This window comes from Chionomys nivalis, chromosome 1, assembly GCF_950005125.1.
Source record: "Chionomys nivalis chromosome 1, mChiNiv1.1, whole genome shotgun sequence".
NCBI lineage: Eukaryota > Metazoa > Chordata > Mammalia > Rodentia > Cricetidae > Chionomys > Chionomys nivalis.
In genome coordinates, this window is record NC_080086.1 from 150,135,898 (window position 1) to 150,149,005 (window position 13,108).

Consider the following 13,108-nt stretch of genomic DNA (forward strand, 5'->3'; position numbering starts at 1 on the left):
TACTAGTTCTAAATTTCTGTAATCAAAGATGGGTGGTGATAAAACTAATGCCTCAGTTAGTCTTAAGACAAACTGTCTTAAGAGTAAATACCTACGCTTTTATGACAGAAGGGTAACTTGCACAATGCAAGACCACAAAGTTTTTGGGAGATAATTTATTGAGGTAACAAACACTTAAAAAAACAGTATTTAAGGTACTAAAATATCACCACAAATGCATAATAACGACAAATACTTGATTTCAATATTGTATATATCATGTATAACAGATATATAATTAATTTTTAAGAACTAAGAGAACAGTATTAGTGCTCAAATAAAATAAAAATATATATTAAGAATAATGAGATAGCTTGAAGAGCAAGCTTGATAATCTGAGTTGATCCCCAAGACCCACATTGGAGGTGGACCTCCAGATGCACACTTGTGGCGTGTGCACTCATACATGTGTGCACGCACAAACAAACAAACAAATGGAATTCTTTATTAGAAAAGTTTTTGTTAACTCATTTAACTTAAGCATATTACCTTAATACTGACACAATACGGATGGTAACACTGACCACACTGTGAACAGGCAAGTAATCTTCCTTCTGCTCCTTGGCCGAAACTTCCACAAACCACACACATATCCTGAAAATTAACAACATATAAAACTATTTTAAATTGCAGATAAAGTTAAGAATATAGATTTTAAAAATACATTCTTAATTATCATAGTACTTCAGCTTATCTGGATGATATTTAGGCAGATGGGACAGATTAAAGTGGGGAAGAATTAGAAAACAGAAGATAGTTCAAACCTGATGCAAAGTGAACTTGTCACTACTAGAAAACAACACAACGGTATTGTGCATAGAGTTTTCTTCTTCATCTTTATTTGATGAAATATCTGCAGCAGATACCTACAAAAAACAAAAACATCAAACATAGGCATAGTGGTGTAAAATAATAATCACAGAATTCAGGAAGCTGAGGCAGGAGAATGCTAAGTTTGAGGCTAGCCTGGATATATAGAAAGACCCTGTCTCTCAAATTAAGTCATGATTTTTTTTTCAATTCACTAAGTGCTTACTTTAGATATACAAGTGCCACAGAGGAGGATAAATGAAAACCCAAAAGCCTGTCTTTAGTAATACTTAATTATCCAGAAATTCTACTCAAGAAACTATAAAATTATAGCATATAAGTATGTATGTATCACTTTTAGTCACTTGAGAACTGCAATGTGACTAGATGAAAACAGGATATACTATCATACACACAGCAGTCATTAAAGAGTCAGTACCAAACTCAGAATATCAAAATTGCTTGTTATCAAGCTTATATACTTTACATGGGGAAATGGTAATAATAGAAATATAGGAGTCATAAGACATATTAAAATTAACTTTGTTTGTTAATTTTTAAATGTGACTCCCAGGAAATTTTAAATTGCATAGGTGGTTCCTATTCATCTCTACTAAATGGCACCACTTCAGAATATTATGATTAGCTTATCAAAATGTCAGTATTAGCAGAACAATAACCAACCATGGGTGCTCATTTCTAAACTTGATTATAGTTCCCCAAACCAACTAGGCACCAACTGGATTCTTATTATACACTCTGCCCCAACAAAAGCTCTGAATTAGATACAGTAACAGGAAACCAGGAAGTCAATACTAAAATAGTAAATAAAATATGATCCTTTTTCCTTAAAAAGGTTAGAACCTACATTGAAATGTTACACTCAAGGTCAAAACATAAATAATTTTATTGGGGAATGGCTGAAATTTTAGCTAAAAAATATACTAATGCAACATTTTAAATTTAAACACATGTAAAATCAGTTTTAATTGATAGTACCAATGTGAATGTTGTGATTAAGGCACAAACAACAGCAATTTAAAGTCATATAAGGGAAATCATTAAGCAACCTGGAGATATGACCAAAGGACAAATCAAAACTCTACGGTTAAGCTATGTAAACTGGCACCAATCCTGCATCAGGCTCTTAAGTACTAAGATTACAGGCATAAGCCACAAGAAACTAAGATCAGTCACGCGTGAAGAGAAAGGTTAGAGGTGAAGATTGGGAACCACGAGAACTCCAGAGGACCCTGGTAAAACTTTAAGAGATGAATGTCTTCACTGCCTTCATCATTCTATGGTTTTCAAGGTTTATACACACCAAAGCTTATTAAATTGTGTGTGTCAAATATCTGTACCCTCATACCAACTAATAAGTCTCATACCACTCAATAAATCTGTTTTGGCTTGCATTTGATTGTTTTGAGACAGGGTGCCACTATGTAGGTCCTGCTAGTCTAAAACTCACTCTGTATATCAACTAAGCTTCAAATTCACTGCGACCCACCTGCTGGCACAAGTACTATGATTAAAAATTTGAGCCACTATGCCCAGAAATAAATCAGTTTTCATCTCTTTCATCCCTGCTCTCTCCCCCCCTCCCGGAATTCCAACTATATGAGGCTGTCCATAAACTCAAAAAGATCTGCCTGCCTCTGTTTCCTGAATGTTGGGATTAGAGTGCACTAGCACACCCAGCTCAAATTCTATCTATCTTCCTTCGTTTTGCTTTTTATTTTTTTCAAGACAGGGTTTGTCTGTGTAGCCCTGGCTATCCTGGAGCTCACTCTGTAGACCAGGCCTAGAACTCAGAGATCCTCCTGTCTATCCCTCCAGAGTGCTCGGATTAGAGGTGAGCCATCACCGCACAGCTCAACTAGATTTTTCTTTTTTTTTTTAAATATTTATTTATTTATTATGTATACAATATTCTGTCTCTGTGTATGTCTGCAGGCCAGAAGAGGGCACCAGACCTCATTACAGATGGCTGTGAGCCACCATGTGGTTGCTGGGAATTGAACTCAGGACCTTTGGAAGAGCAGGCAATGCTCTTAACCGCTGAGCCATCTCTCCAGCCCCTCAACTAGACTTTTCAATGCACATCAACAGGAAACCTCAAAATGTGCTCATAAATAAGCATTTATCAATCTAAAATATTCATGCAATCTTGAACATCTTTCAAACCTGTATTAATCTACAACATTTCTAGGTCTTCACTATAGGTCTTATTATAATACAGTAACTATAATAAGAAATAACTTTAAATGCCATACTAACAAATGGGGGCTGGTGACAATGTTAAGTAGTTGAGAGTACATATTATTCTTGCAGAGGACCTGAATTCAATTCCCAGCAACCATGCCAAATGGCTCACAACCATGTTCCAGTTCCAGGAGATCTGATTTCTTCTTCTGAATTCTTAGGGCACACGGAGGCATACACATGGTATACCTGCATGCAGGAAAATACTCATATACATGAAATGAAATAATACATCTTTAAAAATAGGATTCAATAATAGTATATTTTTAATTAAAAAGAAAATAATTATAAATTCTCTCTTGTAGAAGGTTGACAGAAAAAATATGTCAAAGAAAAAAGATTGACAAATCAGAAAACAAAACCACCTGAACAGACGTCCAAAATAAAATGAAGTCCATAATTATCAAGCAGAAACACAGTAAAATGTAAAGGGATGAGACTGTTCCTGGGACTCTCAGGATGAAAAGAACTTGCTACAAATGAGAGTATCACCATTAACTGCTGCTGGAATAATAAGAACAGAAATCTCACCCCAGGTAATACAACAGTTCCGATTCCACTCTTTAGTTTAGACCTGCCTCTGCCACCTCGTCCTGATAGCCCTGCACCACGAGGTCTCCGCTTCCCTGGGAATCCAGACCCTCGGCCCTACATAACAAATAAGAATGAGTCAACATTCAGTAAATGCCCAAGAGAATTTTAAAATACACATGGTCAGTGGGGAAGAAAAAAAAAATTTTTATCAAATGTTACAGAAATACCTTTCTTTTACAATTGGATGATATATATTTATAGATCAGACTTACTATTTCCATCTTTAAATATGTAGCCAACACTTATTAATAAGACTACTTAAAACTTTGGAATCCAGTGTTGCCTCTGTTCTCATGTGTGCTTCCCATCAGCAAGCCTTGACACTAATTGACTCTCTACACCTTTATACTAGGTGTCTAGAGTAATTAGACCCAACACAGACATTTCTATATGCACAAGCTATCTTCAGTACAAGACAAATGTCAAAGAAAAACTCTCCTCTTGGAGATGAGTCTAACAGGAACATTTATTGGGCACTTAGTACACACTGATATGAACAATTTTTCTTCTCAACAAATTTACAGAGCATCTCTGCTTTATAGATAATTATACTGAGAGTAAGAGGTATCAGTGACATCTCCAACGTCACTGACCTAACAAGTGGCCCACAGTCCCTCATTTTTAGTCACTATTCTGAAATATTACAAAACAGCAAAGTTACTATTTACCAGTGTGATGTGATATTATGTCTTCCGTGAAAATAGAACCTTTATTATTGAACGGTTGTCATATAAATTGAACATATCTAACTCATTTGAACATAATATTTAAAATTGCTTCAAGATTTTAATTAAATTGACATAAAGGCAAAATAACTAACCTTAAAAGTAATGTTTTACTAACATAAGAAAAAGTCCTATAGGAAAATATGTTAAATTCTCTGAGATCTTAAGCTATAGATGCCAACCAAGATTAGAGTCCTGACCTCACCTTGGTTATATTCAGTATTATATATTACTGACTGAGGAAAAACTGCATCTTATAAAAAATATTATATATGTAGTCCGGGAACCTTTTGTTCTTTGTAACATCCTATGACACATCCTCACCTGATACCCTTCATCAGCTTCCTAAACTGAAATCCCTGCCTGCTGAGTAGAACAAGCTCAGGGTCAAAGTACTGTATTTATGTGGGGAGAATAAAACACTGAGTGAACAAACGGGAGGAAGATTTGTGATTTCCCCTTCATTTCTAATAAATACAAACACCTTCCAGCTCCAACCTGTCTTTCCTTGTTCTCGCTCATCCTGTTCTTTGGGTCCCAGAGGTCTTCAGCTCTGAACAAGAGAGACAGAAGGTGGGACTGCACTAGGCAGGTTGTTTTCAGCACGAATCAAAGAATGGCTTGTGGCAGGTAAGAGTGTGGGGGAAAGTTAAAGCAGTAATTTAAAATCAGGATTACAGTAACCCCTCAGTTAATATTTCCAAACATCCATTGGTACAGATTAAAAGTAAGTGAAAATTGGCAGCGTTTGCTACAAAATCATCAAGTCACGTTTTACACTCTTAAACCTGGGTATGGTGGGCCCTGGCTGTAATCCTAGCACTTGGGAGTCCGAGGGAGGATTTGAATGGAGTTCAAGGCCAGCCTGGGCTACATAATGAGACTTATCTTTAATCAACCAATCAATTAATTAAAATGAATAAGCTAAAATTATGTCACATTATTTTGGGTGATTACAATTATCTGGATGAGCATAAATGTGCACTTACAATTGTAAAAGAAACTAAGACAATATACTCTGAAAGTCTTCTGAAATCTTTCACTAGTCTAACTTAAATAGCTCTATTTTAGAAACATACCACATATAAAAGATAAGGAAAAATTACCTTCTTTAGTCAATAAAGGACTTTAACTATCGAGATGATTGCTTTTTGAACTTTTTTGCTTCAAACTGTATCTGACTATTTAACGTCAAGAACTGAGAAAGCACCGTCAACCTATGATACGGGAACTCTCTGCGACTTTGAGGTAAACACAAAAATGAAACTTTCTCTGTCTAGGTAATCAACTAAGCTTTGTGATATTGTAAATGAGCAAGTTCCTGATTACATTTTGGTCTGTGACAAGAATTTTTCCTTCAAAGAAAAATTACAACAACTTATAATAACAACAATAAAAGAAAACTAGTCAGAAAAAGGGGCATTAAAAATGTATCCTTATAATACTGTAGTTTAACTTCCTCCTCATCTAGATCTTTAAGTGAAACATAGGCCAAGCTGTCAGATTGAAAAAGTGGCTCTGGAAGTTGAATCTAGAAAGAGAAGGTTTAGTTCTTAACATCCAATAGAACAAAACAAACTACAAAGAAATGATACATGAATGTAAATGCAAGTTTTATTTACCACTTTGATGCTCCAAATGGCACTGCCAGAAAGCTGCCTGGGTTTAAAAATTTCCCGGCCTTCTGAAATGTCTGGGGACCAGGAAGGTGGGCTCACTGTATTATGGTTACTCCAAGCCCCCTAGGATATGGCAGGTGAGAAAATAGATGTATAAAACTCAGCAACATAAAAGATCAAAGCCAGCAACTAAGGAATTTTAGAACAGCAAAAACAAATGCAAATGTATGGAAAATTAGGACAAATTGCTTCAAGTTTGAGAAAATAAACCTATCACCTAAAGTGACTTTAACTTAAATGTTTGCAGGTATAATTTAAATTAATATCTCAGAAGAAATATCAATACAATAAAGTGTAATAAAAAAAATCAAATCAAGGTTTATATAACACCAGTACTGACTCATGAACTGTAACTACATTACAAAAATAAAAATAAAAGTCAGTCACAGTCTAAGAATTAACACTAGAAGAAAGCTATTTATGGATTATATTAATCTAACAAGTATGTCTAAACCAAAAAGGTTGAAAGGACAACCTTAAAGAGTGTTCTATTCGCTGGTATAAACACCAAAACCAGTAGACTAAAATACATACAGAATGAAAGCATTCACCTTGGATGATTTTTATTTATGGGAATGACATCTTACAGCAATTATACCCAAGGAGCTAATTTGAATAGTTAAGAGATTTATTAAAGCAAATTGTCCTAAATTTGCAAATTAAAATGACTAAGGTGCCTAATATGCAAGAAATGGTGTCTCATTAAAACAGTTAAAGTAAGATTAAGACATCTAGGCATCTCCCTTCCAAATAACCACATTCAGCATTCTCAGCTAATCTGACAAAGACACTATAGAGCAAGGATGTTTTCACCAAAGCAATAATTTAAAGAAAAACACAACAAATGACAATTAACAAAGAGCCTTATTTGAATCAGACCATTTAATAATACATATAATTATTTTACCAATTAAATGACAAGATATATTGTACTTACCATGTTTCTAGATCATCAAACTAGTAAGAATCCCAGTACTAACACAAATGCAATCAGCAATTTAAATAACCAAAATAAAGAGCATGACCACCAACCCACACTGAAGAGACAGTTGATAAAGTTTGGAGGAGAAACATAAAGGACAAATTAATTCTACTTCTAACTCAAACTAAAGAGCCACGTGTCTGAAGAACAGAAATTCATCATCAGCCACTCTGTGTTTTATAGTCCAAGATAATTCTTAAGTTTTCTCTCTGTCATCGATTCCCTAACCACACTCAGTTAACAAGGACATACTCCTTTTGGTACACAGCAGCCAATAACTCCCGCTCACTACCCCACTTCCCATGGCATCTGTGTCTGTGCCATCTCCCCTGCATTTGTCAAGGGGCCCTATTAACCTCCATGTTGACAAAAGTCCATTCTCTGTTCTCAATTTACTCAAGACAGTTCTGTTGATCTGGTGGTAGCACACCTCCCTAATGATTTTTCTCTATTTTGCAAGTGCTTTCATGAACATCTAAAGCCCTTGAGTTTAAGAGCTGAAGCCCAAATCCTAAACACTATTTACAACAGTGAAGGCTTGAAATGCCATCTTGGAAACAGTTGTCTTCTACATGCAATTTCTAGTTATTTTTCTAACATCTCCAAGGAAGTGTGACTTTTTCTTTTTTAAATTTCCTTAATACACCCATCTTGTTAAACAAAATCTCTGAGGAGGTTTGAATGAAAAAAGCTCCCATAAACCCAGGGACTATATCTGAGCACTTGGTACCCAGTTGCTGAAAGTGTTTGGAAGGATTAGAAAATGTAACCTTGTTGGAAGAGGTGTATCACCAAGGGCAAGCTTTGAGGTTTCAAAAGATTTGCACCATTCTCAGTATGCTCTCCCTGACTCAGTTTGTGGATTAAGATGTGAGCTCTCAACTCCTGCCTCAATGACATACCTGCCTTTCTGCTGTCATGATCCCTGCCATGATGCTTATGGATTCTATTTAACCCATTAAAATTATCAGTCCTAAATAAACCTTTTCTTCTATAAGTTGCCACCATCATGATGTCTTCTCATAGTAACAGAAAAGTAACTAAGACAACCTCTAACATGGATCACTAACTAAAATCTCTCCCATAGCTGGTTTTATTTGCTAGTCTTTCATCTAGAACTCTGGTCAAAAAGTATTCTCTGCCATTCTGATCTGCTTTCCTTTAGTCCTTCCATCCAAATCAGCAATCCCAGAATTTATCTCATCTTTCTGGTCAATACATTCCCAGCTGCACTTCCACTGCCAGAATTCCTATCCTGCGTGCCACAATCTTGCATGCCACCTGTTCTAAAAGTCATTTCTTTCTGCCTACCTCTGACCCTGAGAGTCTCAAGACTTTCTCTGTCCAGCAGCTAGACTCATTTGAAGAAATATAAATCCCATGCAGCAAGGAACCTACCTATTTCGAACCCTCTGCTTGTACCTCAGTTCACTTAGAAGGCAAACCTTTCCAACTGCCTCCCTCCATTCACATCATGAATCATTCATTTTCTCCCTATTTGTACATTCTTCCTGCCTTGGTTTCCTTACTATCTTTCAAACATACTGTACTCTCCACAATCAGGGCCTAACTGATAAAGCTTTACTCCACCCTTCCAATCTTTTCAAAAATGGCTATCTGCTTCTACCCTTGTCAGAAGGCCTTCCCTTTGCACTGTAAGTGAGCCACTGATCTGTAGGCTGCTCTCATTACATCTTCACCTGACGTGCTCTACACCTTATTTATTTACTAGAGGAAAAACATAGGCAAGATAGAGCTCAATGTTGTCCTCTCCCTATGTTCACTGGCCTTTCACTAAGTATTTCCTTACTGCACATCATAGAAGGACCTTGGTCTTCCCGCAGGGCAGGGAATTTGGACTGCTCTTCAGTATCGAGAGGGAGGGGGAATGGAGTGGGGGGAGGAGAAGAGGAGTGGGGATAGGGGGAGGGAAGTGGGGGGAGGGGGCAATATTTGGGAGGAGGGGAGGGAAATGGGAAACGGGGAGCAGGTGGAAATTTTAATTAAAAAAGAATAAAAAAAATTGCTCTTAATCTTTTAACATTACATAACTACCATAAAAAGTAACACTCCAAGCCAAAAATAGTGTTAAATTTTTGATAGTTTTCTGTTGATTATGTATTATTTAGGTTAGCTTTGATGCCAAAATTTCATCTCATTTCAAAGCATTTGCATTTCATATAACATGGATGAACCAAATGAAGAGCATTCTAGACCAAGAATGGATATCAATGCAGGGATAATTAGGAAACTACTTGGCTGCTACAAAGAATTTTTATAATAAAAGTTTGATAGTTACATAATGAATTTTAATAAGTGTATTATCATAGAACACTGCAAGATAGATTATAAGCAATTTTAAAAGGAACTGAAGAACTGTATACATTTTAACAAGAAAAAATTATCTAATATATCTCTAAGACCTTAAAACTGAAAAAGTTGTATTTATGAAAGTTCAGTTACAAATCATCCTTTAGATCCCAGCTTTGAAGAAAAAGAACTCACATAAAGCACGGAGGAAAGGTTAGCTGACACTGACAGGTATACGCTCGCCTGCTGTGCTGTGATTGCCTAGTGGTGTCATCACTCTGTAATTACTTGGACTGAACTGTAAGCATGAGGACAAACCTTTTTTTCCTCAGTTGTGTCAAGTATTCTGTGCAATAACTACTAAACACTAGTTTTCTCTTCCATAATATTTTTGTATGCATGAAAGAATTCATCAATAAACATTTCACTGTACTACCAAACACACTAAGCTCATCCAGTTGTCTAACAATGCACTGTTACTATTAAGCTATCTACAAGGAGAGCTCAAATTATAAAACATTAGGAAACTGAAAATTGAGAAGCGTCACAAAGAACCAAGTGGCTATCAAAGCCAGCAGAGACTGTGAATACTATATTCATCAGAGATTGCATTGGTTACAGTGAATAATTTTCCAAATTGTTCATGTGAGCATTAATTTTCTCAAGGAAATGTATAAAAATATAGTGCAGGTTACAGGGCTGTAGGATAAAGAAAGGGGGGCCAATAATGGTAAGTGAAAAGAATGTTATAACCAGCTTTTTATTAAAAGTCAAATCTAAACTCAGCTTTCAAGAAGCTGAAAAAGAAAGGTTATATTGCTCCAAGTTTGAGACCAGACTAGGCTTCAAAGTAGGAGCCTTATCACCTACTACCATCCAAAAAGTGAAGAAAAGAAAAAAGCAAAAAGAAGATGTCATGTGTTAAATATAATATTATTATTAGATCCCAAGAAAGTACGTTAGTCTTGCAACCCGAGAGGGACTGGAACTTCACAAGGCAACTTCACACTTCTAAAAGGTTGGGTTCAGCTCTCAAGACTCTATACAAGCCAAGGGCACTTTTGAAAAATAATTCTAATTATAGGATTGTGAAAATATTTGAAGAGATAGAGCAGAAGAATGAGAACTTACAGGGACAGGAAACAAAAGCTGTCTTTTGGTAAACATACTTGAGCACTTATGCACATGAAGTTGTAGTAATACCTTATTGTTATGACTTATAAAAGTCTTTTTACATAAAATACCTCATTTCTACAAACCAACTTCAGCCTCAAGTGGTAGCACTGGAAAGGCAGATGCAGACAGCTCTCTCTACAAGTTGGAGGCCTGCCTGGTCTACACAGTGCACTCCAGACAGGGCTATATAGTGAGATCCTACCTCAAAGAAAATAAAGACAGAACAATAAAGCTCAGTTTAAACAGAGTAAGACAGTAGACCTGATTGTGATTGATTGGGCATTGTAAGAGTAAAGACACACAGTTTAGTATTCAATAGTTTCTGAATACAATTATGGCTCATTTACTAATGACTTGGAGAATGGCTTTAGAACTACAACTACCAGCACAAAGAAACAAAAAGTTTGGTGTTTCTAGTCTGCATGTGTCTTCAGGTTAACACCACAAAAGGGCTTATACTCAAATATGCAACACACACATACACACTCTCTCTTCTTAAAACATGATTTAATTACTGTTATTTCAGAATTTATAAACTAGAATGGGCAGATATGACAAGACATGGTAGTATAAGCCTATAATCCCAGCACTCAGGGAACAGAAGCAGGACAGAGCATTACGCTAAGCGCAGGGGCAGCTATGGTCATACAGAAAGATACTGAATCAAGAAATAATTTTTTTTAAAAAGGCAAAGAACTTTGAGACACGCTGAAATGTGAACAAAATAAGGAATTTGATCAATTAAAACTTTTTCGATCCTACTTCCTGCCACTTTTTAAAAGCTTTCCACATAGCATTTTGTTCTACACATTACCAAAAAATACAAAACAAAACAAAATAAGAAAAAAAATAGTACAGCAGAGGAAAGCAAAGCTTCCTGCTCAATTAAGGACTCTACTTCCAAGATTAAGGTCAAACTAGACACTAAGAGGGGTTTTTAGTTAGCCTAGGGTGGGGCCATTATATAATGTTGACAAAGACAGTGCAAGTCAGGAATGGAGATCCACATCTGTAGCCAGCGATCTCGACGCTGAAGTTGGAATATATGGAGTTGCAGACCAGCATGGGTTATATAGTCAGATGTCCTCCCAACAAGTACATAATCTTTATAGGATGCAAAACCACAGGAACAAAAAGTGAATGTGAGATTCAAATTTCTTTTGTTAACTTTTTGTTAAGAAACAGAACTATGTAACATAACTGTTAAATAGCTGATTTTGAAAAATGACAAAAAGACTGGGTGTGTGCTCATTAGTGAAGAAAAAAGTCTCATGGGATAACAGAAGTCAAGTGTCAAAGAATATATTAACTAGAACAAGGGGGAATGCCACAAGAAATACACCAAGCACAGGGGCAACTATGGCTATATAGAAAGATACTGAATCAAGAAATGATTTGAGGTGTATTCTAAGGCTGGGCGATGGTCGGGGGGTGCCTGCTGCCAAGCATAATGCCTTGAAGTTTGATCACCAGTATCCTCTGACTTACATACACATAGACACACACACACTGCTGCCTGAAGTACTGTAATCCACTACATATGTCTTTCCCACAGAACATCAGCTGGTCCCTTTGCCTTTGGTGTAATTTGTTTTTAGAGAATAAAAAATACACAGGATTTATTCAGGAGACAAATCAGTCCATTAAAATAGATTTTAAGTGCCTTTACACCTCCAAAGTTAGTTGGCTAAGATTAATACATTACCACTCTTGAAAAGTCAAATATAATCCTGGAAATAATTTAAGTCATAAGACTTAAAATTACAAACAAATACTAAAAACTAAATTCTTTCATATTGTTTATATCAGAAAGCAGCAATTGTGTAGAACAACAATAAATCTAAGCAGTGTTATCTTTATTTTACTATTTAGTATCACTTTAATTCACTTAAGAAGAACTATGACTCATCCCTAAAATTTAGAATCTATAGTACTTAAGAAAAGTGCAAAGTCCAAGAAAAAGAAGCAGCTTAGAATTCCAGCACTGGGAAAGCTCAGAGTAGGCTAGCAACTCCCAAGGAGCCTGAGCCTTATGGTATGATCTCTGGAAAACAAACCAGTGAGTATGCCTTCAGGTCAGAATGCTCACCCAGCACATTCAAGAGTTGTGCCCTTTTCTTGCTAAAAAAACAACAGTACATTTTAAGATTGTTTTATCTAAACCTACTGAAGTATGTCCTACCTTGAAAAATGATTTTACAAAGACTTAGTATTTAGATACAGAAACAAACATCAAAATGAGAAATTTACCAGTATAAAATTTCCATTTGTGCAGTTAAAAAAGCCAACAACACACACATATGTACATATATATATATATATATATATAAACAATATTACAGGGAAAAATAAACATTATTACTATATTACTATAGATTCATAATTTTATACTGTGTTTTTAAAGCTCTACGATTATTTTGGAACTAAAAACACCTTAGAATGTGTATTCTGCTTGAAACTATAATCAAATAGATCACATTTTTATAACCCAAAATTTAATAAATTACATTCTCAGTTAACAGTATTTT

At 35.7% G+C, this 13,108-nt stretch overlaps 1 protein-coding gene across 1 annotated transcript in view; it reads right to left on the bottom strand.

Moving 5' to 3' along the window:
• Positions 1–13,108, bottom strand: part of Kmt2c (lysine methyltransferase 2C) — a 226,539-nt gene that overhangs the window by 86,021 nt on the left and 127,410 nt on the right. The window contains 4 exon segments of the mRNA XM_057788031.1: positions 529–633; positions 804–905; positions 3,646–3,762; positions 6,056–6,175. Coding sequence (XP_057644014.1) covers positions 529–633; positions 804–905; positions 3,646–3,762; positions 6,056–6,175 — 444 coding nt within the window.